The sequence below is a fragment of the Hylobates moloch genome, unplaced genomic scaffold, assembly GCF_009828535.3.
Source record: "Hylobates moloch isolate HMO894 unplaced genomic scaffold, HMol_V3 SCAFFOLD_19, whole genome shotgun sequence".
NCBI classification, from domain to species: domain Eukaryota; kingdom Metazoa; phylum Chordata; class Mammalia; order Primates; family Hylobatidae; genus Hylobates; species Hylobates moloch.
The window spans coordinates 27,194,365-27,221,302 of NW_026652294.1; the positions used below are offsets into that span (position 1 = coordinate 27,194,365).

At 45.5% G+C, this 26,938-nt stretch overlaps 1 protein-coding gene across 1 annotated transcript in view; it reads left to right on the plus strand.

Moving 5' to 3' along the window:
- The window catches only part of PPARA (peroxisome proliferator activated receptor alpha), an 88,680-nt gene that overhangs the window by 24,431 nt on the left and 37,311 nt on the right, over positions 1-26,938 (plus strand). Inside the window, exon 2 of the mRNA XM_058431140.1 lies at positions 22,680-22,926. Within this exon, the coding sequence (XP_058287123.1) occupies positions 22,719-22,926 (208 nt within the window). The 5' untranslated portion in view covers positions 22,680-22,718. The remainder of the gene's footprint in view (positions 1-22,679; positions 22,927-26,938) is intronic.

The following is a 26,938-nucleotide window of genomic DNA, read 5'->3' on the forward strand; positions in this document are numbered from 1 at the left end:
TTGCAAGGAGCTGAGATTGCGCCACTGTACTCCAGCCTGGGCAACAGAGCAAGACCCTGTCATTCATAGGTAGGTGGATGGATGGACAGACGGACGGATGGACAGATAGATAGATAGGTAGAAAGGTAAATTACGGGGCTACACTCAGTGGCTCATGCCTGTAATCTCAGCACTTTGGGAGGCGAAGGCAGGCGGATCACCGGAGGTCAGCAGTTCGAGACCAGCCTGGCCAACATGGCAAAACGCCGTCTCTACTAAAAATACAAAAATTAGCCAAGCATGCTGGCATGCGCCTGCAATTCCAGCTACTTTGGAGGCTGAGGCAGGAGAATCACTTGAACCCAGGAGGCGGAGGTTGCAATGAGCCAAGATCATGCCACCGCACTCCAGCCTGGGCCACAGAGTGAGACTCCGTACCAGTACTTTCTTTTTATTGTTTTTCTGTTATTATAGTTTAAGTTCATTGTGATTAGATTATATACTCTGTATGGCTTCAATTCTTTTAAATTTGTTGAGGTTTGTTTAATGGCCAAAGACATGGTCTGTCTAGGTGAATGTTCCATGAGCTTTTAGGGAAAAAAAGTATATTCTGGTGTTGTTGAATGGTGTCTTAGTCCATTCAAGCTGCTATAACAAAACACCATAAACTGGGTGATTTATAAACAACAGAAATTTCTCTCTCACAGTTCTGGAGGCTGGGAAGTTCAAGATCAAAGTGCCAGCAGATTCAGTGTCATGTGAGGACTTGCTTCCTGCTTCATAGATAAGAGGTACATACACATTTAGGAGCATCATGTCTTCCTGGTGGATGAATTCTGTTATCATTAGGTGATCCTTTTAGCACTTTTAAAAAGAATCTGTTGGCCGGGCGCAGTGGCTCACGCCTGTAATCCCAGGACTTTGGGGGCCAAGGCGGGCAGATCACGAGGTCAGGAGATTGAGACCATCCTGGCTAACACAGTGAAACCCCATCTCTACTAAAAATACAAGAAAATTAGCCGGGCATGGTGGCAGGCGCCTGTAGTCCCACCTACTCAGGAGGCTGAGGCAGGAGAACGGTGGGAGGCGGAGCTTGCAGTGAGCCGAGATCATGCCACTGCACTCCAGCCTGGGCGACAAAGTGAGACCCTGTCTCAAAAAAAAAAAAAATAAAAATAATCTGTTTAATAGCCTCCTAGTGTTCTTCCTTTACTGTTTTATTGAGCATTAATTAATCCTAACATTATGTCTATGTCAGGGCTGATGACAATATTTGGTATAAAAATTTGATAGTATCAGAGGCTGAGGCAGGAGAATGCTTGAATCCAGGAGGTGGAGGTTGCAGTGAGCTGAGACTGTGCCACTGCACTCCAGCCTGGGCAACAGAACAAGACTCTATCTCATTGGTATACACCTGAGGTTCTGACATGGCTCCTTAGTTTATGCCCAAGATTCTGATATACCTCTCTCTCTTCACAAAAACTCAAATCCCTGCTGCAACTCAATACTGGGATGCATTCCAAAATTTAAACTATATAAGACTGTTTGAAGTTCACTTTGAATCCTGGAGGAACAAACCTCAACAAATTTAAAAGAATTGAAGCCATACGGAGTATATAATCTAATCACAATGAACTTAAACTATAATAACAGAAAAACAATAAAAAGAAAGTACTGGTACGGGGTCTCACTCTGTGGCCCAGGCTGGAGTGCAGTGGCATGATCTTGGCTCATTGCAACCTCTGCCTCCTGGGTTCAAGTGATTCTCCTGCCTCAGCCTCCAAAGTAGCTGGGATTGCAGGCGCATGCCAGCATGCTTGGCTGATTTTTGTATTTTTAGTAGAGACGGCGATATGCTGTATCATATCCTCCAGGATTCAAAGTGAACTTCAAACAGTCTTATATAGTTTAAATTTTGGAATGCATCCCAGTATTGAGTTGCAGCAGGGATTTGAGTTTTTGTGAAGAGAGAGAGGTATATCAGAATCTTGGGCATAAACTAAGGAGCCATGTCAGAACCTCAGGTGTATACCAATGAGATAGATCAGAACCTCAGGTGTATACCAGTGAGATAGATCAGAACCTCAGGTGTATACCAATGAGATAGATCAGAACCTCAGGCGTGTACCCGATAAGACAGATCAGAACCTCAGGCGTGTACCCGGTGAGACAGTTCAGAACCTCAAGCGTGTACCTGTTGAGACAGGTCAGAACCTCAGGCGTGTACCCGGTGAGACAGGTCAGAACCTCAAGTGTGTACCCAGTGAGACAGATGAGAACCTCAGGTGTGTAACCAGTGAGATATATCAGAATCTTGGGTATTTACCCAAAGAGGTATAGCAGAGTCTCAGGTATATACTCAAGAAGGCATATCTTGAGGCTTTAAGTATCTAGCTAGGGATTTATATCAGGATCTCAGGTTTGTACCCAGGGAGGTATAGCAGAATTTGGAGTATAGGAAGGTCTATCAGTCTAGGGCATATAGCCAAGGAACTATATCAGAACCTCAGGCACCTAACCAAAGAGGCATTTTAGGACTCGTAAGGAGGGGGTAGATTTCAAAAGTATAGTCTAACATTTTATCTACTTTGAAATTTAAAACAATATTAAAGGAAAACATGAAATATTTCTATCTGTCAGAAGGTGACATGAGTTTTAAACAATTAAGAAATATACTGGCTGTGGCCTTGTAACCAAATTATTATGCCTATAGAAATTACAGACTCCATTGTCCAGGATAGAATAACGGGGACTGACTTACCTTCTCATCTGAGACAACCAAACCTCCATACAAATACATGAAACAATGTTCTTCAAGATGCTGGACATCAGGCAGTGAAGGGCACTGATGGTTGTAAGACAAGGTGAGAGGTGTGGCTTGAGAGAGTTTCCAGGCTGCAGTGCAGGGAGAGGGGAAACTGAGGCAGATCTTGGCAGACTTCCTCAGTTGACAAAATAGAGCTGAGAGTCCAGGTAGACCATGGTGTATAGATTATCCAAAGCAAAGTATTAGAGGTGCAAGCCATATACAGAGGGACTCCAGACATCTACCAAAGTACTGCTTGGTGCATCCATGTGAGCAAAACTACTTGAGGCCAGGAAAAGAACCATCTGAGAGGATTAGAAGGAACAGTGCCCAGTACTTGTGCCAGCCAAGAATGGTGCCTGGTGCTCACACAGGGCCAGGAACAGTGCAGGGATTTGAGTGTTTGTTAGGAGAGGGAGGTATATCAGAATCTTGGGCATAAACACAAGAAACCATATCAGAACAACAGATGTGTGCCAGTGAGGGATCAGAATCTCGGGTGTGTACACAGTGAGATAGATCAGAATCTCAGATGTGTACACAGTGAGGTAGATCAGAATCTCAGATGTATACACAATGAGATAGATTGGAATCTCAGGTATGTACCCAGTGAGTCCAAGAGCATGGTGCTGGCATCCGGTGAGGGCCTTCCTGCTGGATCGTGACGTGAAGCAAGGCAAAGAGCCTGTCAGCTCAGGGCTCTCTTCCTCTTCTTATAAAGTCACCAGTCCTATCATGGGGGCCCCACCCTGATGATCTTATAATCCTAATTACCTCCCAAAGGCTACCTTCAAATGCTATCAACATATGAATTTGGAAACTAAGTTTCCAGCACATGAAATTTGGGGGATACATTCAAAGTATAGCAAATATTACATCATAACCTTTAGGATTCATCCCAGGAAATGCCAAATGGCTTGATAATCAAAAATTAATGTAATTCACTGTGTTAACAGGATGAAAAAGAAAAGCCATATGATCATCTTAGTAGATGCAGAAAAGCATTTGATTAAATCCCACATTCATTTCTAACTTAAAAAAACAACTGGATTTTGACAGAGGTGCAAAGGCAACTTGGTAGAGAAAGGACAGTCTTTTCAATACGTGGTGCTGGTGCAATGGTTATCCATATGCCCAGAATGAACTTTGACCCATGCCTCATGCTATACACAAAAATTAACTCAAAATAGATCAGAGATCTAAAGGTAAAATTTAAAACTATAAAACTTCTAGAAGAAAACATAGGAGAAAAATCTTTGTGACCTTAGGTTAGGCAAAGATTTCATAGATATGACACCAAGAACACAATCTATGAAAGAAAAAATCAATAAATTGAACTTCATCAAAATGAAACTTTTACTGTTCAAAAGACAGTTGTAGGAGAATGAAAACACAAGTTACACACTGGGAAGGAATATTCGAAAAGCATTTGCCTGATAAAGGTATTGTAGCTGGAAGACAGAAAAAATTCTCAAAACTCACCTAGAAGAAAATAACCCAGTTTTAAAAATGGGCAAGAGATCTGAACAAACACATTGTCAAAGAAGATAGATGAATAGCAAGTAAGCAAGTGAAAAATTCTCGATGTTATCAGTCATCAGGGCAATGCAGATGAAACCTACAGTCCCCATGCTAATGTTCTACAACTTACACAGTGGTGGTATGATACCACTACATGTGCATTTGAATGGCCAAAATTAGAAAGGCTGACCATACCAAACATTAGCCATGATGTGCAGGAACTAGAACTCTCATCCCTGCTGACAGGAAGGCAAAATGATACAAACACATTGAAAAACAGGTTGGCAGTTGCTTTTTTTTTTTTTTTGAGATGGAGTCTTGCTCTCCCAGGCTGGAGTACAGTGGTGCGATCTCAGCTCACTGCAACCTCTGCCTCCCAGTGAATTAGAAAAATAATAATAAAGGTAACAATAGCAGTAATAGTAATAGAAATAATGATAGTTTCTTTAATAAAAATGCTGTTTAGGCCCAGACTGAAAGGCTTTAAGTAACCACTCGCCCACCGAAGTTAGAGTTAAGAAAGAATATTAATTTTCCTTATGTGAAACATTAATCTTATCTAACCTCCACGTATTTTGTAAGTTCTGTAAATTCCTGTTTTCCCTGCACAGCTGCAAGTTCACAAGGCAGTTAAGCTTAAGCTGCAAAACATGTTTTTCTTAAGATGTAAGGCATGTCACAAGAATATCACAAGATGATAATGGCCTTTATTCTCACTTCTGTATGCCTGCTTCCTGCCTCACATATTTCCCGCCTCAGGATGCATAAAAGGTACTTGCCTTCTTTGTTTGGTGCTCTGACTTTCTGGATGCAAGTCCACTGAGCCAGTGTACACCTTAAATAAATCTTCCTGAACCCCATCAATCGCTCCAGTTCTCTGATTTCCCACTACATTTTCTGGGGGCTCGTCCGGGATTGGAGATGGCAGATTTTCTGTCTCCCTTGCCTGTGGGACTGGAGCCTGGGTCGAGGGAGACCTGGGACCTTTGGTGCCAATGAGAGGACTTCAGCCCGGAAAGGAGATTGGCTCTCCCGCGTCCCGGTGTCCTTCCCAGACAGCACAATGGAACCTATAAAGGGGTTGCAGGACAGTTCCAGCAGGGGCTGGGGATGGTGAGAGTAGCTCGCCGATTCAGATGACAGGGTTTTGCCGTGTTGCCCAGACCCAGAGGGTCTGGGGACAGTGAGAGTAGCTCACTGATTCAGATGAAACTTACACCTTAGCTGATGCAGGACACGAGAGTGGCTCACTAAGTTGGTCAGGAAAGAAACTGAAAATGGCAAGAGTGGCTTGCTGCCTTGACTAAGGATCGGGAACTGGGAGCGGGGAGGTGTGTGAAAGAGATGGTTCCGAGAGGGCTGTGATGTGGGGAGACACAGATCTCTTAGCATGGACTGTGTGCTCTGAGACGAGCATGTGATTGACCAGAACTAGAGCCTTGCATATGGCTGACAGGAGCTGCCCCACAGCTGCAGCAGGCTGTGGTGGAAATAAGGTACTCTCCTAGCTAAGCAGCACCCAAAACTCCCGTAATAGAACCCAGTCTGGTCAGTCTGGAACGAAAGTGAGAGTGAGTGTGCATCACAAAGGGTGGGATGGGAAGAAAAGTGTCGAATCCCACTCCTCTGGAGTGCATGTTAAAGAATTTTAAGAAAGGTTTTGCTGGAGATTATGGAATTAAGTTGTCCCCCCAAAGATTGAGGGTTCTGTGTGAAGTGGAATGGCCTTCTTTTAATGTCAGGTGGCCGGCCGAGGGGACAATAGATAGGGAAATGATTGGTCATGTATTTAGGGTAGTGACTGGGGTTGGAGGACACCCTGGGCATCCAGATCAGTTATCATACATCAATTCCTGGATGATCGCACTCCAGACATGCCCGAAATGGCTACAGCCTTGTCTGGCAACTTACCGTAAGACTGTAGTGACCTGAGCCGAACCTAAGGCAGTTAGAGGGCCCCCTTCACCAGACACCTCAGGTGGAAAGAAAAAACCACAGGAAAATTAGGAAAAGCCTGTTCTACTTCACCTGGATCAAGTGATTCTCCTGCCTCAGCCTCCTGAGTAGCTGGGAGTACGGTTGTGCACCACCATGCCTGGTTAATTTTTTTTTATTTTATTTTTAGTAGAGACGGGGTTTTGCCACATTGGCCAGGCTGGTCTTGAACTCCTGACCTCAGACAATCTGCCTGCCTTGGCCTCCCAAAGTGCTGGGATTACAGGTGTGAACCACCATGCCCAGCCAGCAGTTTCTTATAAAGTTAAACAAATACCTACCATGAGATCTGGCAATCCCACTCCTAAGTATTTGGCCAAAAAAAAGAAAGCATATATTCCATACAGAGTCTAGTCCTGAATGTCTATAGCTGCTTTATTTATAATAGCTCAGACTTGGAAACAATTCAGATGCCATTAATAGGTGAATATATTCTCAAACTGTGGTTATCTATGCAATGGAGTATTACTTTGCAATAAGAAGGAATGGCCAGTGAATACCCATAACAACATGAATGAATGCTGAAATAATTGTGCTGAGTAAAAGAAGACAGGAAACATAAGTATAATACATACTGCTTGATTCTATTTATATAAAACTAGAAAGTACAAACTAATCTATAATGACAGGAAGCAGACCAGTGACAGTGGGCATGGAGGGGCAAGAAGGAGAGCTTAGATGGGCACAGGAGAGCTTTGAGGATGATAGGTCTGCGTACTGTCTCAGCTATGATGGTGGTTTCACAGGTTTATACATATGGCAAAAAATACCAAATTTGTACACTTTAAATATGTACAGATTGTTGTATGCCAGTTACATGTCCATAAAGCCGTTTCTTTTGTTGTTTTGTTTTTATTTTATTTTTTGAGACAGAGTCTCGCTCCGTCGTCCAGGCTGGAGTGCAATGGCACCGTCTCAGAGCACTGTAACCTCCGCTTCCCGGGTTCAAGGGATTCTCGTGCCTCAGCCTCCCAAGTAGCTGAGACTACAGGCATACGCCACCATGCCCAGCTAATTTTTCTATTTTTAGTAAAGACAGGGTTTCGCCATGATGGCCAGGCTGGTCTTGAACTCCTGACCTCAGGTGATCCACCCACCTTGGCCTCCCAAAGTGTTGGGATTACAGGCATGAGCCACAGCACCGGGCCCATATGCTGTTTTTTAAATGAAAAAAAGTTGGCTTGGAATAAGCATTAGAACTGTGGCTTTGGCTCTGAGATCCTCATCTGAGGACCCAGACTCGGGTGCCCTAATGTGGCGGTGCTTACAGAAATGACTCCATCTGCTAAATGAGTAAACGGGTAGTTCTCCACTGAACACACACTTGTTTAGCAGCATAAGCTGCAAGAGTTCGGGTAATCCTCACATTTCAATTTGTCATTAGTTTAAACTTCCAGTCTTTGTTTTAAAAACACATTAGAATAATACTACATTTTCCCTCATCTCTAAACTTTACTAAAGACTCCAACAGAGAGTTATATTCACTGAGAGGAGCATCTACTCAACACAGATAAACTGGGAAGGAAAAATAACTTGTGGGTAATTCAGAATCTGGATTACCAGGTCAGGCGCAATGGCTCACGCCTGTAGTCCCAGCACTTTGCGGGGCCCAGGAGGGCAGATCACTTGAGTTCAGGAGTTTGAGACCAGCCTGGGCAACACGGCGAAACCTTGTCTATACAAAAAATAGAAAAATTAGCCAGGCGTGGTGGCATGTGCCTGTAGTCCCAGTTACCTGGGAGGCTGAGGTGGGAGGATCACTTGAACCTGGGAGGTCGATATTGCAGTGAGCTGTGATTGCACCACTGCACTCCAGCCTGGGTGAAAGAAGAAAACCCTGTGTCCAAAACAAAACAAAACAAAACAAAAAAAGCTAAATTATCAAATGTCTAGATCGTTGATGGTTGGATGTAAGGCTAAGAAATGTTCACACTGGGAGATGACACACAGTAAACCACACAGAGGATTCTAACGTGGTAGTTAGAAGCAGAAACTAAAGGCTTGCTGCCTGAGGTCAAACCCCGGTCCTGGTGGTTCTGTGCCCCAGGGCATGTTGTGGTAGCCTCTCTGTACTTCAGTTTCCTCATCTGTAAAGTAAACATAATGATAATGCCTGCCTTATGGGGTTGCTGTTACCAAGAAGTGAGTTAATGCACATTAGGTTCTTATTTATGACAGTGCCTGGCATATGATAAGGGCTCAAAAAGTGTTAGCTGGCATCACTATCATTATCAACATCTCTAATTTATTGCAGGGTTGGATCTGAAAAATGGCTGATGATGATTTGATGATGACTTCATTGTTATAAAACAGTAATATTGCAGTGCAAATTAAATACAAGCAACCTGTAACACTCCACTGCAAGTTGGATGTCTAGAAAAGGTGCCATGAGTTACCTTCTAAAACATCCTAAGAAACCATGTTCATCAATAATTACCACAATAGGAGATAAGTACCAAGTACCATGGGTAGACAGAATCCAGAATCTCAGAGAGAGACACAGTTACCTTTCAGTTACGCTAATGGGGAAAACAGAAGCTTTGCTACCCTTGCACCTGATGGAGGGCTTCTCTGAATATAGGGCTATGGGGTCAGAAGCCAGTTTCCTCCCACATTTAGGTTTCCAACTGTTGTCTTTCACTTCCCATGTTGTTGTTGGGAAATCCAAAAGTATTCTATTTGGCCAGGCACGGTGGCTCACACCTGTAATCCCAGCAATTTGGAAGGCCAAGGTGGGTGGATTACCTGAGGTCAGAAGTTCAAGACCAGCCTGGCCAATATGGCGAAACCTCTTCTCTACAAAAAATACAAAAATTAGCCAGGCGTGGTGGTGCACGCCTGTAGTCCCAGCTATTCAGGAGGCTGAGGCACGAGAATTGCTTGAACCCGGGAGGCGGAGGTTGCAGTGAGCTGAGATTGTGTCACTGCACTCCAGCCTACGCGACAGAGCAAGACTCCGTCTCAAAAAACAAAAAAAGTATTCTATTGGATCCTTTGTGTGAGGCATGTTTTTCCCTCTCAGAAAGCTCGTAGGATCTTCTCTTTGTCTCCAGCATGGTCTGGAATTTCCCAGTGAGTGACCATCTGTGTGTGTGTATTCATCCATTCTGTTGAGTCCCTGGTGGGCCCTTGCAACCTGGAAATTCATGCCCATCATTTCTGAGAAGTTATCTTGAATGCATTGGTTGGTGGTTTCCCGTGCTCCATGTTCTTGCTTCCTGCTCTTCAGAGTTCCTGTTATTTGGATGAGTTTTGTCTCCTGGACTGGTCCTCTCTTACTTCTCTTGCTTCTCCCATGTTCCATCTGTTTTCACTCTACTTTCTGTGAGATCAGGCCCTTTATCTTCCAACCCTTCTATTAGGTTTGCAATTGAGTTTGTAATTCCCTAGAAAAGTTCTTATTCTCTGAATGTCCCTTTTGATAGCATATTCTTCCTTTTTCATGAGTGCCGTATTTCTGCATGGCTTTCATCAGAACATGCTGGTGTCTCCCATTTCTCATAACTTTCTAGAGTGAGGACCATTTGAACTTGGAGTGCCCTCATTTTAAAATTCTATGGTTGACCCTGTTCCCCTCTTTTGCTGCTGCTTTTCACCAGACTTTGAAGAAGTACATTCAGAACTTGTCTGCTCTGGCAAAAGACAATACTGTTGGCTTAATCTAAAAACTGAAGAAGAAAGCTCAAGGAGAGAAGTTTAAAAATATACCATCTCTGGCTGGGCGTGGTGGCTCACATCTGTAATTCCAGCACTTTGGGAGGCTGAGGCAGGCCGATCACCTGAGGTCAGGAGTTCAAGACCAGCCTGGCCAACATGGTGAAACCCCGTCTGTACTAAAAATACAAAAATTAGCCAGGTATGGTAGTGGCCACCTGTAATTCCAGCTACTCGGGAGGCTGAGGCAAGAGAATCACTTGAACCCAGGAGGCAGAGGTTGTGGTAAGCCGAGATCACGCCACTACACTACAGCCTGGGCGACAAAGTGAGACTCCATCTCAAAAACATATATATATACACTAACCTTCAGCATATAGGACTATTGCAGAAGGGATTATCGTTCTACTTGGTTGGTTCCTCTTGGTCTTGAGCAAATTTTGACTTCCCTGAGTTGGCCCCTGGAGGTTAAAGGGAAAGGGCCTTTTCTCTTTCCTTTAAAACCAATATGGCATATTTGCTGAGAACTTAGATACCACAGGATTGGCAGTGTAGACTTACATTCATAGACCGGATGCCATCGGCCAACCTTGAATAATTTGCAGCACATTGCATCATTTTGTTTAAGTAATGCAAAGTCCTTGACATGTCTCAGCCATCTTGGTTACTTGTAAGGTCTCACATAAATCTAATTTTCCTCTTCCTCTGTCCTTTCTGGTTCAGCTCAGTTTATTCAAGGGTGTATTTGTGCAACACACTTGAATAAGGTGTGGTCCTGCCTCTGTAGATGTTATAGCTTGGGAAGACCAGCCGGGCAGGGAGAAGAGCATGATTCAAGGATGAAGGCGTGGGCTGGGGGCCAGGGGAGCAAGGATTCCCAGTGAGGAGGGAGGAAGGGGCAGCACCATGTGCCCGTTTCTCTATAGACATCTCGAACCACCTGGCCATGTAGCTGTCATTAACCTAAGTTTACAGTTATTGAAACTGAGGTTCAGCCAGGCGTAGTGGCTCACGCCTGAACCCAGGAGGCGGGGTTGCAGTGAGCCAAGATCATGCCACTGCACTCCAGGCTAGGTGAGAGAGCGAGACTCTGTCTCAAAAAAAAAAAAGAAAAGAACGAAACTGAGGTTCAAAGAAATGTACAGTGCTCCCCCTTTTATCCAAGGAGGATACATTCCAAGCCCCCACAGTGGATACCTGAAGCCTCAGATAGTATCAAACCCTATATATGCTATGTTTTTTCCCTATATATGCATACCTATGATGAAGTTTATAAATTAGGCACAGTGGTAGGAGACTAACAACAATGATAATAAAATAGAACAATTATAACATACACTGTAACAAAAGGGTCTCTTCCTCTCTCTCTCAGAATATCTTATTGTACTGTACTGGGGGTAACTAAAACCATGGAAAGTGAAACCATGGATAAGGGGTATCTACTGTATATGGTGGAGTTTTCAAGGTCATAGCACTGCCTTCCCCTGAGGTTGGCCTTGCAGCCTCTCTAGGCACTGCTGCTGCTGCTAAGAACCCCTATGAGGTGAACACTGTGAGCAGCATCATGGCTCCTCCAGGAGAGGAGACCCGGCTTACAGAGGCCAAGCCTCAGGTACCTTAAACATCAGTTTAAAACTGAACTCATGGCCAGGTGCAGTGGCTCATGCCTGTAATCCCTTGTCTCCGTGCTCAAAACCTGCCCTCCTTCTCTTTATATTCCAGATTTCGTGGGTGCCACCTCCTCTGCCCAGTGACCCAAGCCAGAGCATACATTCATCCTAGACTCTGTCCCAGGTCCCTGGTCCAGGCAGCTGCCAGTTGTCAGGGTCAGCTCTTTATCTCGCAGTCCTCCTGCCTCTTGTGTCATTACCCAGGGCTGTCACCATCTCCTCTTGGGACAGTTACAACAGCCCCGTAAGGAGTTTTGCTGCTTCTAGTCTTGTTCCCTTTGAATCTGGATTCCTCCTTGCCATCAAGACAATCCTGATGCAAATCTGATCACGTCACACTTCCCCTCAATAGTCTTCATGGATCCTTATTGTTTTAGGATGAAATCCAAACTCCTAAACATGGGGATTAACAATGTGCCATGATTGGCACTGCTGGCCTCTCCTACTTCTGCAGACTCACCTCTTGCTACTTCTCCCTTGAGGTAGATCAAAAATGGTCACAAGTTCTTTGAGGCTCTTCCCATCAAGAGGTAGAGTTTATTTCCCCACCCCTTGGATCTGGGCTTGCCTTGTGACTTGCTTTGACCCAGAGAATGTAACAGAAAGAACACTGCCTAACTTACAAATGAGACCTACCTTAAGAGGCCTTGCAGATTCCACATTCAACCTCTTGGAATGCTGCCACCATCTGAGAAGCCTGAGGTGGCCTCTGTGAGGATGAAAGACTTCATGGTGAGAAGTGCCTAGCCAACAGCCTGGCACCAGCCACCAGGCATGTGACTGAGGCCATCCAGTCATAGCTGAGCCACAAAATGACCACAGCTATGTGAATTATCCCAGGTCAGACTAGCAGAAGAGCCACCTGGCTGAGCTCAGCCCAATTTGCTGACCCATAGAATTGTGACCAAATAAAATGGTTGTAGTTACAGGCCATTAAGTTTCAGAGTTCGTTACACAGTAACATCTAACTGATACAACTCTTGAAGCCAGTTGTTCAGCCATTCTCAACCACTTATTCAATGATGTTTTGGGCCATATATGCAGATGTGCTGTTCCGAAATGGCCCTTACCCTCCTTTCTGTTGGGTTTTCCTATGGAATATCCAGTCAGCCTTCAGGATTCATCTTGGGTGTCCCTTCCTGTATGTACGCTCCCTGGCCCTCCAGGATTCCCCCAGTAACAGCCCTCATCATGCTGCCTTTGCAACCATTTACTTATTTGTACCTCTCACCTACTAGTTGGGCAAGTTACTCACCCCTCTCAACCTCTGCATTTTTCTTCTCTATAAATGGGACCAGTAATACCTACCCTGCCCTGGCATGGATAGATTAAAGAAAAAAAATACATGCAGCTGCCATTGAGGGCCTGGCCCAAGTGTGATGTTCAATAATATTATTTCTCCTTGTTTTCCTTCTCATGCCAGTGCCACACCCCCCTGTCCCAGTGCTCTGGGGCTGTGGATCCCTTCAAAGCTGAGATTGCCTGTCTGTGGTCCCCAGCGTTAAGCACAGTCATTAGCTCAGGTGCGTGCTCATGTGTTCCATGAGTTCAAGCCTCAGCCCTGTAAAGTTTGCCTGCCGTGTATCTGATATATTTCTGCTAAAACCCATTAGGCCTTCCTTATTCTGAAATGTCATCGTTAGTTGTGTGTCACTTCAGTTTTGTAACTGGCCAGGCCACTGCGCCCAGGCTGCTTCTTCGTCATCTGGCTGCTAAATGCTTCAACCTTACCCGCCTTGCTATGCGTCCCATCCTGTATCAGGTCAGAGCTCTTGAGTGGTGAATACGAATTTCATTTTAGTTGACTTTTGATTCTTGTGGCAGGCCTCTTGGCTTACTCAAATTTGATTGCAACAGACACAAAATGTATCCAAACTTGCAGCTTTTCTTCTCTTATTTTGATATCACCATCCACAAAGGTAAGATATTTTAAAACAATAACTACAAACTTTCTGAAAATTATAAAGAAGTGCTGGGTTTTAAACAGAAGTCATATAGTGTGAACTTTGTGTAAAGTCTGTAGGGAGTTTTCTTGGAAATGGCTGGGAACATTCTTTTTGCACCATTGAAGATAAAGGTGGAGGAGCCACAGCTCTTCTGCCATGTTGGGCTTGTCACTCTTTTTTATGTGCCAAATTCTTTTGATTACAAAATTTTAAGTTTAATGCTTTAGGTATTGTTGGGCAAGATCTAGATGTGTCTAGTTAAGTGTAGGTGATATGCAAACTATTTATGATGCATTTGATTTAAATTCATTAAGATAGAGTGTCTTTACCACCGTTACAGTCTGGTCCTTTCCCTTCTGTTTTAAATGTGTTTCCATTGGCATTTTCTAAACTGACTTTGTTAGCATGTTAATCATTTGGCACTGGTAATGATTAATCTTTTCTTTCTTTCTTTCTTCTTTTTTTTTTTTTTTTTTTTTTTTGAGACAGAGTCTTGCTCTGTCACCAGGCTGGAGTGCAGTGGCACAATCTCAGCTCACTGCAACCTCCACCTCCCAGGTTCCAGCGATTCTCCTGCCTCAGCCTCCCAAGTAGCTAGGGACTACAGGCATGTGCCACCATGCCCAGCTGATTTTTGTATTTTTAATAGAGATGGGGTTTCACCATGTTGGCCAGGATGGTCTCAGTCTCTTGACCTCGTGATCCACCCACCTCGTCCTCCCAAAGTGCTGGGATTATAGGCATGAGCCACTGCGCCCAGCCGTGTTCATCTATTTCTGTGAACCGATGCTAGGTGAAGGTACAGAGGGATTTCTAGCTTCTGTGTTTGTTTATTCTGAAATGTTATTTTAAATCTTAGCCCAACAAATTGAGTGAAAAGACTTCTAGATGTTAAATATGATATTCAAAAAATATAAAGACAAGGTGATAAATTAGAATTGGTGGGAAAGAGAAAAATCTGTCGTCTGATAGTCACCTGCCACAGCAACGCTACTCCTTTGAGAAGACTTCCATCTTTTGCCCTGAAAGTGCACCATGAGGTTGGATCAGACCTCATTTAGCAAAGAAAGATGTAAATAGATTCCTGTAGGGTGGCATTATTAAGCATATTAAGTGGTTACAATACAGTAAATTAGAGGGAGTAGTACAGAAGCATAAGCAGTCAAAAAAGTGAAAGTCTAATGTTCGTAATTATTGTTCTGGAGGCTTTTGTATCAAATACAAGTTCGAGGCTGAGTATGATGGCTCACACCAGTAATCCCAACACTTAGAGGCCAAGCCGGGTAGATCGCTTGAGCCCAGGAGTTCGAGACCAGGCTGGGCAACATAGTGAAACCTATCTCTACAAAAATACAAAAATTAGCTGGGGGTGGTGGCAGCGCCTGTAGTCCAAGCCACTTGGGAGCCTGAGGTGAGAGGATCACCTGGGCCCGGGAGATCAACCCTGCAGTGAGCCATGATCTTGCCATTGCACTCCAGCCTGGGTGACAGAGAGAGACTCTGTCTCAAAAATGAAAAAGTTTTGAGTTTGAAAATTCAAGCTCAATTCCATTTGTTGGTTGTCTTGAGTGTCTGATCACATAGAATATAAAGATGTTTTGATAGTTGGGACAGTATTCAGCTACCTGCTATTTAATACATTATTTCAGAAACTATTTACAAAGGGGGCCGGGCACAATGGCTTGTGCCTGTAATCCCAGCACTTTGGGAGGCCGAGGTGGGCGGATTACCTGCGGTCAGGTGTTCAAAACCAGCCTGGCCAAACATGGCGAAACCACATCTCTACTAAATATACAAAAAATTAGCCGGGCGTGGTGGTGCGTGCCTGTAGTCCCAGCTACTCAGGAGGCTGAGGCACGAGAATCGCTTGAACCCAGGAGGCATGGGGTTGCAGTGAGCCGAGATCGCACCACTGCACTCCAGCCTGGGTGATAGAGTGAGACTGCCTCTAAAAAAACAGCAACAAAAAGGAAAATATTTCCAAAGGACCTTCTGGATCCAAGAACCTCCTGTCCAATACGAGGGTGCACACGTGGGTGAGACACAGCAGCTGCCCTCCAGGAGCCCACAGTGGAGGGGTTTCCCTTCGGTCTTCTTTTATTCCAAGCAAGTGGCAAAACTACTTTACTCTCAATACAAACCACTTCCTTTTATCACAGGACGCTTCCCAAGCTCTGCAACTGTTGCTCCTGAGGAAGGGAGTGGAACTGATAATCTGTTCCTCCCTATTGTATTCAGTGTGGGTTTTTTTTTTTTCTTTTGCTGGCTTTGTTTTCCTGTCCCTATGATGATTATAATTCATTCTGCAAATTAGATCACCTTTCCCACGCAGAATCTCTTTGACTTCTGTTCTAGATATCCATTACATTTTTGTAGTTTTCGGACACACTGTGTGTGCCGCTTTGCCCTCTGGGTGACAGCAGGCTGTGGCTGCAGAGACAGAGCCGAGGTGAATTCTCACGGACCGTCACTGGGTTACTCCTGGAATAAGTAATTCCCTAGAGCTCCTTCTGTGCAGATCGTTAGAAATAGATATTGAGGCCAGGCGCAGTGGCTCATGCCTGTAATCCCAGCACTTTGGGAGGCCGAGGCGGGCAGATCACGAGGTCAAGAGATCAAGACCATCCTGGCCAACATGGTGAAACCTTGTCTCTACTAAAAATACAAAAATTAGCCGGGCATGGTGGCGCGCACCAGTAGTCCCAGCTACTCAGGAGGCTGAGGCAGGAGAATCACTTGAACCCGTGAAACAGAGGTTGCGGTGAGCTGAGATCGCGCCACTGCACTCCAGCCTGGTGACAGAGCAAGACTCCATCTCAAAAAAAAAAAAAAAGAAAGAAAGAAAGAAAGAAAGAAATAGATATTGAACACCTGCTACATAGCAGGGATTGTGCTAGAAGTATGGATGCAAAGATTAGGCAAATACGTTCCCTAGCCTCACAAAGCATACAGTCTAGCAGGAGAGACAGACACGTAAAAAGTTTCAACAGCACAGATAATCAAGGCTACAGCAGAATTGGGCCCAAGATGCTGTGGGAATCTAGAGGTAAATGGCTTTCATCAAGGAAGAGCTTCTTCTCCCATTTATAACTCATTTTAGCCTAATCTTCCAAACAGTCATGCATCTAAGAGCTGGTGATCCAGAAAATACCTTCAAGTTAGTTATGAATTACTGTTAGAATCCTTCCAGTGTTTGCACCTGCCCTGTGCTCAGGTAACATAAAACAGTGATATAATTCGATGTCTACTTCCTCTTGTATTTGTCTGTTTTTAAGTGTTCTACAATTTTCATATACTCTGTTTCATAGTTCTCAAAGGAATATTTTGATTGATAAATGTTTAGTTAGTAAGACCTAAAAATCGAATATCAGTGGTTTGAGCTTATGGTATACAAGATGCAGCTCTAACATTTAAATGGGAAGGGAAATATCAAAAAGATACCTGCACTCCTGTTTGTTGCAACACTGTTTACAATAGCTAAGATTTGGAAGCAACCTAAAGTGTCCATCAGCAGACAAATAGATAAAGAAAATGTGATATATATACACAATGGAGTACTATTCAGCTGTAAAAAAGAATGAGATCTTGTCATTTACAACTGCATGGGCGGAACTGGAGGTCATTCTGTTAAGTGAAATAAGCCAGACACAGAAAGACAAACTTCACGTGTTCTCACTTATTTGTGGGCTCTAAAAATCAAATCACTTGAACTCAGAGAGAGTAGAAGGATGGTTACCAGAGGCTGGGAAGGGTGGTGAGGGGTTGAGGGGCAGTGAAGATGGTTAATAGGTACAAAAAACTAGAAAGAATGAATAAGACCCACTAGGTTTTTTGTTGTTGTTGTTTTGAGACAGAGTCTCACTCTGTCACCCAGGCTGGAGTGCAGTGGCATGATCTCGGCTCACTGCAACCTCCACCTCCTGGGTTCAAGCGATTCTCCTGCCTCAGCCTCCTGAATAGCTGGGATTATAGGCACACGCCACCACACCTGGCTAATGTTTGTATTTTTAGTAGAGACCGGGTTTCACCATGTTGACCAGGCTGGTCTCGAACTCCTGACCTCAAGTGATCTACCCGCCTTGGCCTCCCAAATGCTCAGATTACAAGCATGAGCCACCGCACCTGGCCACTGTTTGATAGCATAATAGGGCGACTATAGTCAATAATAACTTAATGGTATATTTTTAAATAACTTAAAGAGTATAATCAGATTGTTTGTAACTGAAAGGATCAATGCTTGAGGGCACAGCTACCCCATTCCCCATGACGTGTTTAGTTCACATTACATGCCTGTATCAAAGTATCTCATGTACCCCATAAATATATACACCGAGTATGTACCACAAATATTTTAAATAATTTTTAAAATAAAAAAATAAATTGTAAGGGAAAGTAAGTTATGAATTTAGAAATGTAAAAGGTCTCAGGTAAGGAAGGAATGAGAGGATCATGCAGAACCTCCCATCATTGCTGGGACTAGAACAGAAGCCCTACCTTCTCCCAACACCCTATCCACCTGTGCCTCATCTCTCAGCCTTTGTGAGACTCTGTCTGTGCTATGAAACTGAAGATCTAATTCAGTGCTGTTTGCATTGTCTTGCCTCCTGGACCAGAGTTTGCAGTTGTTGAGAAAAGGGATGGTTGGTTATGTCTTGATTCCCCCCAGAGCATTTGGGGCATAGGACACAGGAACTGGCCAGCCTGGTTCACTCTTCTCGATGAGCTGGGCAGTGGCATGTCGTGTGGGTAATAGAAGGGGTGGGGACTTCCCCGGGATATTCTGCTCCTTCTCAGAAGCTCCAGTGATGTGGGGGGAGCCCCAGCACCAGAGCATGCTGGGAGGGCGTGCAGGGTGGGGCGGGTGCCCGTTTGGCCTCTGCTATCTATCTGGGGGATGCATCATCCAAAGGCAACTGTTCCTTATCTGCTCTTGTTGGGAGCAAGGAAGGGCCAATTTGTTCAATGATCTGTATAGAGCCAGTCCCTCTGGCCAGAGTTCAAGACAGTATTGCCTCACTCTATATATTGTATCTTGGTTAGCTCTTCATTCATGGCGAGACCAATGTTTCTCTAAATTAATCCTGGGTATTGCTTAAAAGCAACTAAAAATGATGAAATTGTAAAACTTTGAAACTCCCTGAATGTAACGACAAGCAAACTAACATTGTTATATTGGTCAATGCTCTTGGCCAGAAGAGAGAATATTAGCAGGGATAAAAGGCATAGGCCGCATGCATTTTCCACCCCAGTGCTGAGAACACGATGGGGGAAAAAGGGAGGTGGCCACAGCCCATCCATCACACAGTCTCTGCCCATCTACTTGCTTTTTTCTTTTTCTTTTTTTTTTTTTTTTTTTTGAGACTGAGTCTCGCTTTGTCACCCAGGCTGGAGTGTGGCAGTGCAATCTCAGCTCATTGCAACCTCCACCTCCCAGGTTCAAGCGATTCTCCTGCCTCAGCCTCCTGAGTAGCTGGGATTACAGGCACCTGCCACCAAGCCCAGCTAATTTGTTTGTATTTTTAGTAGAGATGGAGTTTCACCATGTGGGCCAGGCTGGTTTTGAACTCCTGACCTTAAGTGATCTGCCCACCTCAGCTTCCCAAAGTGCTGGGATTACAGGTGCAAGCCACCACACCTGGCCCCAGCTACTTGCTTTCTTTTTTTTTTTTTTCTTTTTTCTTTTTTTGAGACAAAGTATTGCTCTTGTCCCCCAGGCTGGAGTGGGATGGCATGATCTCAGCTCGCTGCAACCTCCGCCTCCTGGGTTCAAGCAGTTCTCTTGCCTCAGTCTCCTGAGTAGCTGGGATTACAGGCACCTACCACCATGCCCGGCTAATTTTTGTATTTTTAATAGAGATGGGGTTTCACCCTGTTGGCCAGGCTGGTTTCTTACTCCTGACCTTAAGTGATCCACCCGCCTCAGCCTCCCAAAGTGCTGGGATTACAGGTGTGAGCCACCATGCCTGGCCCCAGCTACTTGCTTTCTGTTGGGATGAACTTCATGGTTAATACAGTCAGTTAGTGACTGCAACTTTTGAACTTTTTATTCATAGTGAAAAGTATTTTAAGTAATGCTTACCCCATTATGTTTCTTGTCATTTGAAAAAAAAATCTCCCTTCTGACAGAGTGCAGAATAAAATACGATAGAAAATCTGTACAGATTCACAGCCTGATTTATGCTAATAGGTTATAGAGAAAGAAAGTCTTCTAAACCCTATGAAAGGTTAACAGTTCTCTTTTATTTTTCCCCGTGTGCTATTTGATGATTTCCCTGTGAACTTTGATGATTTATTGCCAGAATTCCAAACATAATATGTGAATTTCACAAAAACGGATGAAAGGTATCTATTTTTCATTGGTAGAGGAAGCCAAAACATCCCTTCCTCACTGCACTAAAAGCTGTTGTTTACATTAAGCAAACCTCAAATGTGAACATATTTTTACGCAAATGCATTTAATGGGTGAATATTTTCTTTGGGACAGTATTCTTCACTCCATCTGGAGAGTCGGGCATTCCGTAATCACCATGTGATGACAGCTGCCTTGACAGTGGCTGGTGGCAGCACATACCCCCTGAGCCTCTCCGTGATGTGAGCCGTGGGCATCACGTGACCATTTTCAGAAGGGAAGACAGTTCTGGAAGCTAAAGGTCACCTAGTCAGCCTCGTTGGGCGATTGATGACTCAGCTGGGTTCAGGGAGGTGGACCCGAGGCAGAGCCTCTAGAAGGCAGCGGTGGGCAGGGCGGTTCAGGCCAGGTGGCACCTGGGCAAAGGTGCAGACGTGGAATCCTGAAAGCAATTCTCAGTGCTGCTGCGTTTCCAGGAGGTAGAAGAACGGTGACAAGTGCACAGTCGGGTAGGGACAAATATGGAAGGGCTGGAACAGTGTGCTCAGGAAACTGGGCTTCAATCTGGAGGTCCCAGGAAGTGGTTTAAGATGTTTCAGTGAGAGCATGATACAGACTAACCCAGGAAGAACTGCTGCTTTGTCACTATACCCCTATGGAAATGCCATTCGCTTTGCTAGTTGAAATAGCCCACCATTGTCTGGGACTCACCCAGTTAGATTTGTTTTACTCCACAAAGTATTCTTGACCATACAATCATGGTCGAGGACCCCCTGCATGAGCTGCCTTCATGGCTACAGGGAGAGCACACCAAAGTGGATGTCACACCCAGCACACATGCCACTGGCTTGGCCCTGCTCCCTGCGCCCTGCAGCCTGAGCCACACTGGCTGCCCGTTGTTCCTGGAATGTGCCAACATGTTTCAGTCCTGGAGCCTTTGCACTTGGTGTTCTCTTTGCTGGAACATTCTCCTCCAAGACATTTACACAGCTTGCCCCCTCGTTCCCTGAGGTTATCTCCTGCCCCCTAATCAGTGAGGCCTTCCCTGGCCTCACCGGACACTCCACATGTGCATTCGTTTCTTTGTTCACTATCTGTGTTCCAGTTACAAGGGAAGCTCCCTGAGAGCAGGGATCTGATTTTTGTTTGTTGTCGTTGCTGTTTTGAGGTGGAGTCTTGCTGTGTCGCCCAGGCTGGTCTGCAGTGGTGCAACCTCAGCTCACCGCAACCTCCGCCTCCCGTGTTCAAGCGATTCTCCTGCCTCAGCCTCCTGAGTAGCTGGGATTACAGGTGCCCGCCACCATGCCCAGCTAATTCTTGTATTTTTAGTAGAGATGGAGTTTCATCATGTTGGTCAAGCTGCTCTCCAACTCCTGACCTCTTGATCTGCCCACCTCGGCCTCCCAAAGTGCTGGGATTACAGGCATGAGCCACTGCACCCGACCCTGTTTTTTGTTTGTTTTTGGTTTTGGTTTTGGTGGTTTTTTTTGAGACACGGTCTCACTCTGTCGCCCCAGCTAGAGTGTGGTGGCACGATCTCGGCTCACTGCAACCTCCACCTCCCAGGTTCAAGTGATTCTCCTGCCTCAGCCTCCCGAGTAGCTGGGATTACAGGTGCACATGCCACCACGCCCAGCTAATTTTTGTATTTTTAGTAGAGATGGGGTTTTGCCATGTTGGCCGGGCTGGTCTCAAACTCCTGACCTCCAGTGATCCGCCTGCCTCGGCCTCCCAAAGTGCTGGGATTACAGGTGTGAGCCACTGTGCCCGGCCCAGGGATCTGTTTTTGTCTCCGCTGTGTCCCCAGCGGCTCAAACATATTGTATGGAGCTGTGACAGCTGCGCAGTCAGTGATGACTGAGTGATTCCTGGCCCTATGGGCTATGGCTCCTTCAACATTTTGTTGTTTAAAGATTTTTGACTTTCTCAGTGTGCTGATCAAGAGACAAGCCTAGAGGAGAGGCTCAGCAGTGTTCCTGTTTAGATGATAAATTCAAGCGTATCTTGGATGGTAAATGACGTTGCATTTAAAAACAAACAAGTGGCCAGGCGCAGTGGCTCACACCTGTAATCAAAGCACTTTAGAAGGCCGAGGTGGGTGGATCACCTGAAGTCAGGAGTTCAAGACCAGCCTGGCCAGCATGGTGAAAACCCATCTCTACTAATAATACAAAAAAACTAGCTGGGCGTGGTGGCGGGCACCTATAATCCCAACCACTCAGAAGCCTGAGGCAGGAGAATTGCTTGAACCTGGGAGGCGGAGGTTGCAGTGAGCTAAGATTGCACCACTGCACTCCAGCCTGGGCGACAAGAGTAAGACTCTATCTCAAAAATAAGAAAATAAAAAATTATTAAAATTAAAAATTAAAACAAACGGCCGGGCGCAGTGGCTCGTGCCTGTGATCCCAGCACTTTGGGAGGCCGAGGCGAGCAGAATACAAGGTCAGGAGATCGAGACCATCCTGGCTAACACAGTGAAACCCATCTCTACTAAAAAAAAAAAATACAAAAAATCAGCCGGTCATGGTGGCGGGCGCCTGTGGTCCCAGCTACTCAGGAGGCTGAGGCAGGAGAATGGCGTGAACCCGGGAGGCGGAGCTTGCAGTGAGCCGAGATCGCGCCACTGCACTCCAGCCTGGGTGACAAACTGAGACTCTGTCTCAAAAATAAATAAATAAATAAATCATGAAAAATGAAAACAAACAAGTGAACGTTGTTATACGTCAGTCTTACCAATTGTTCCTCTTTCCTCCCGGTAGCTTGGAGCTCGGCGGCACAACCAGCACCATCCAGTCGCGATGGTGGACACGGAAAGCCCGCTCTGCCCCCTGTCCCCACTCGAGGCTGGCGATCTAGAGAGCCCGTTATCTGCAGAATTCCTGCAAGAAATGGGAAACATCCAAGAGATTTCGCAATCCATCGGCGAGGATAGTTCTGGAAGCTTCGGCTTTACGGAATACCAGTATTTAGGAAGCTGTCCTGGTTCAGATGGCTCGGTCATCACGGGTAAGTGTGCTCTTTCCTAGAAAGTTTTATTTAGAAATGTTTCTTCCTCCAAGAAAACTGTTCTCTTTAGCGGGAAAGGAAGTCACACTTTTTGCAAAGAAAGCTTCGGACACGGTAAAGCATGACCTCCAGTGCCGCTGCACCCTGGAAGGCGCGTGTCACGGCTCACGGTGCCCCCTCTTGTGAAAGCCATGCACACATCAAACAGTGCTTGAGATTCAGTCTTGGGGAGCAGCTAAAGTACACAGACCCTAACCCCAGCAAGTCCACGGGGAACAGCTAGACATTTTTAAGAGGAGACATGTGCAAGGGTCTGCATAGAGGTACTGTTGGTAAGAGGGAAGGATGGGAAACAAGCTGCGTCAACGGGAAACAGATAAATTGGGATGCGTTTATACAGTGGTGTACTTCATAGCAATTTAAAAGAACAGACTAGGCCAGGCGTGGTGGCTCATGCCTATAATCCCAGCACTTTGGAAGGCCGAGGCAGGTGGATCACTTGAGGTCAGGAGCTTGAGACCAGCCTGACCAACATGGTGAAGCCCCATCTATACAAAAAAATTTTTAAATTAAAAACAAATTAGCCAGGCATGGTGGCGCATGCATGTGGTCCTAGCTACTCAGGATGCTGAGGCAGGAGGACCACTTTAGCCCAGGAGCTCGAGGCTGCCATGAGCTATGACTGCCACTGCACTCCAGCCTGGGTGACAGTGAGACCCTGTCTTTAAAAAAAAAATTTTTTTTTAAGCAACATTGAATGAAAATAAACAAGCTTAATGATATATTTTTATGATCCAATTAATGTAAAATCTTTTATTTTTTATTTTTTGAGACAGAGTTTTGCTCTTGTTGCCCAGGCTGGCGTGCAGTGGTGCAATCTCAGCCCACTGTAATCTCCATCTTCCGAGTTCAAGCAGTTCTCCTGCCTCAGCATCCCTAGTCGCTAGGATTACAGGCACCTGTCACCATGCCCGGCTAATTTTTGTATTTTTAGTAGAGATGGGGTTTCACCATGTTGGCCAGGCTGGTCTCAAACTCCTGACGTCAGGTTGTCCGCCTGCCTCAGCCTCCCAAAGTGCAGTGATCACAGGCGTGAGCCACTGCACCCGGCCCACATAAAATCTTTAACACTAAACGATCTAGTACATCACTGGTGGAAACATACACACACATATTGCAAAGGGCATCTCAGCTTTAAAGACTCAGTCACCTCCTGAGCAAGATGGAGGGAGAACTGGGGACGGGTCCCATGGGGACTCTAATTCTCTCTAGGTTGTATATTTTTAAAAGACTACGGCAGTGTGATAAACCTGGGTGGTGTGTACATGGGTATTACAGTCATGTTGCTTAATGACAGGGACAGGTTGTGAGAAGTGCATCCTTAGGCGATTTCATCATTGTGTGAGTCATAGAGTACACTTAAACCCAGGTGGTACAGCCTGCTGCACACCGAGGTTCTGCGGTGCAGCCTGTTGCTCCCAAGCACGCACCTGTACAACGTGTTACTGTACTGAACAGCGTAGGCCCCTGTGACACAATGGTAAGTATTTGTGCATCTAAACATACCAAAACATATAATAGAAAAGGTTACAGCAAAAATACAATATTATCATCTTATGGGACCATGATACCACAGTTGAACTTACAGTCTATTGTTGACCAAAATGTCACTGTGCAGTGCGTGACTATACAGAAATAAGCTCAGAGAAATTAAGTAACTTGGCTGGGCGCGGTGGCTCACGCCTATAATCCCACCACTTTGGGAGGCTGAGGCAGGTGGATCACCCGAGGTCAGGAGTTCAAGACCAGTCTGGCCAACATGGCGAAACCCCGTCTCTACTAAAGAATACAAAACATTAGCTGGGTGTGGTGGCAGGTGCCTATAATCCCAGCTACTCTACTCAGGAGGCTGAGGCAGGGAGAATTGCTTGAACCTAGGAGGCAGAGGTTGCAGTGAGCGGAGATCATGCCACTGCACTCTAGCTTGGGCGACAGAGTGAGACTCCATCTCAAAAAAAAAAAAAAAAGTCCGGGCGTGGTGGCTCATGCCTGTAATCCCAGTACTTTGGGAGGCTGAAGCGGGCAGATCACTTGAAATCAGGAGTTCAAGACCAGCCTGGTCAACGTGGTGAAACCCCATCTCTACTGAAAATACAAAAATTAGCCATGCGTGGTGGTGCACACCTGTAATGCCTGTGCAACACAGCAAGACTCCATCTCAGAAAAAAAAAAAAGTAAGTAACCTGCCACGGTTCATACAGCCAGAAGGACACAGTGCCAGGCCTGGACCCCGCCTCTCAGCTGGCTCTAGAGGGCTATTCTCTGCATGCTGGCATGATCGCGCCTTGTAAAAGGTGGCAGTGTTCTCAGCTTAGTCAATCAGGAATTGCAAGAGGCGAGTGAGCCCCTGAGGACTCTGGGGGGCCTTTGTGACCGAACAGCTTTGGGAGTCACCCTGACAGACGTTACAGATGGTGCAAGTTTTGACTCCCTTTCTCCTCGCGCTTTAAGCAGAGGATAAGCACTGTGGAGAGAGTGAAGGTGTAGGGAGATGATGGCTCCCAGAGCAGTGGGGAAGGGGACAGGGAGGCTGGAGGACAGCAAGGAAAAGGCTCCGCATCAGGTGGTGCCTTGAGTGGCCTGGGTAGGTTGCCTTGCAGCGAATCCAGGTTAATGGCCTTGACAATGACCGCATTGCTTCCTGAGCACTGCAGGCTGCCCACACACCTCACACCTCGGCTTGCCTAAGCCCAGAGCAGCCTTGTGAGGTCGTCATTATGTTTATTTAAGGAAGGAGGAAAGGAGGCAGGTCCCAGGACACACTGACGTGCTGGAGATCACCAGCCCAGAACCCAGCTCTTAACCTCACAGCGCGGGACCTTTCTTCACCCATCACAGACACACCCCATGCTGGTTCACCGTTTTCCTATAATGACTATTTGTGCGATTTATCAGAAAAATCTTTTCCTTGTGGATTTGAAAAGATTTATCTTGCTTTTGTTTTTCTTTTTTGCCTTTCTTTTCTTTTTTAAGGCAGGCAGGCTCCCCCAGCCCCACCCCCAGGGTGAAAAATACAGTTCATTGTCTAGTAAAAGAGTTCAGAGATACACTTTTTCGCTTTGGGTAAGATATACTCTAGAGCTTCTTCTGAAATATGGAATTGGTGTGAGCTGCAGGAGTGGGTGGGTGTGTGGCTCTAGCTCTGGAAAGTTCTTTTCCGGCAGTGGCCAGGAGGGCTGCCCAGCCCCCTCCTGCCTCCCCTGGCAGCTTAAACACAGGACCCCTTCTTCTGTGCTCTCTCCTGACCCCTGGTCCTCATGCAAGAGGGAACCCTGCTCTTCTAATTAGACTCAGGGGTCCTTTTCTAAAAGTAGTATCTTTTAGGTCATTGTCAAGAACTATAATCTAAAATGTATTTTTAACTCATCTGGAAGTTCTGCCAGAGGTAAGGCTTGAGAATTTCCTGCATACTAGCCTTGCGGTCTATATAATCCATTAAAAGCCACATTTAACCCAATTCCACAGACTGAACTGTGCTTCCTATCTAAATAAATTAAGAGCAGGCCGGGCCCGGTGGTCATGCGTGTAATCCCAGCACTTTGGGAGGTCGAGACGGGTGGATCACCTGAGGTCAGGAGTTCGAGACCAACCTGGCCAACATGGTGGAACCTCATCTCTACTAAAAATACAAAAAAATTAGCTGGGCGTGGAGGCTTGCACCTCTTAAGCTTAAGGACATATTTCTTATGATCCAATTAATGTAAAATATTTTATTTTTTATTTTTTTATTTTTTGAGACAGAGTTTCGCTCTTGTTGCCCAGGCTGGAGTGCAGTGGTGCGATCTCGGCCTGTAATCCCAGCTACTCAGGAGGCTGAGGCAGGAGAGTCGCTTGAACCCAGGAGGCGGAGGTTGCAGTGAGCCAAGATCGCACCACTGCACTCCAGCCTGGGCAACAGAGTGAGACTCCATCTTTAAATAAATAAATAAATAAATAAATAAATAAATAAATA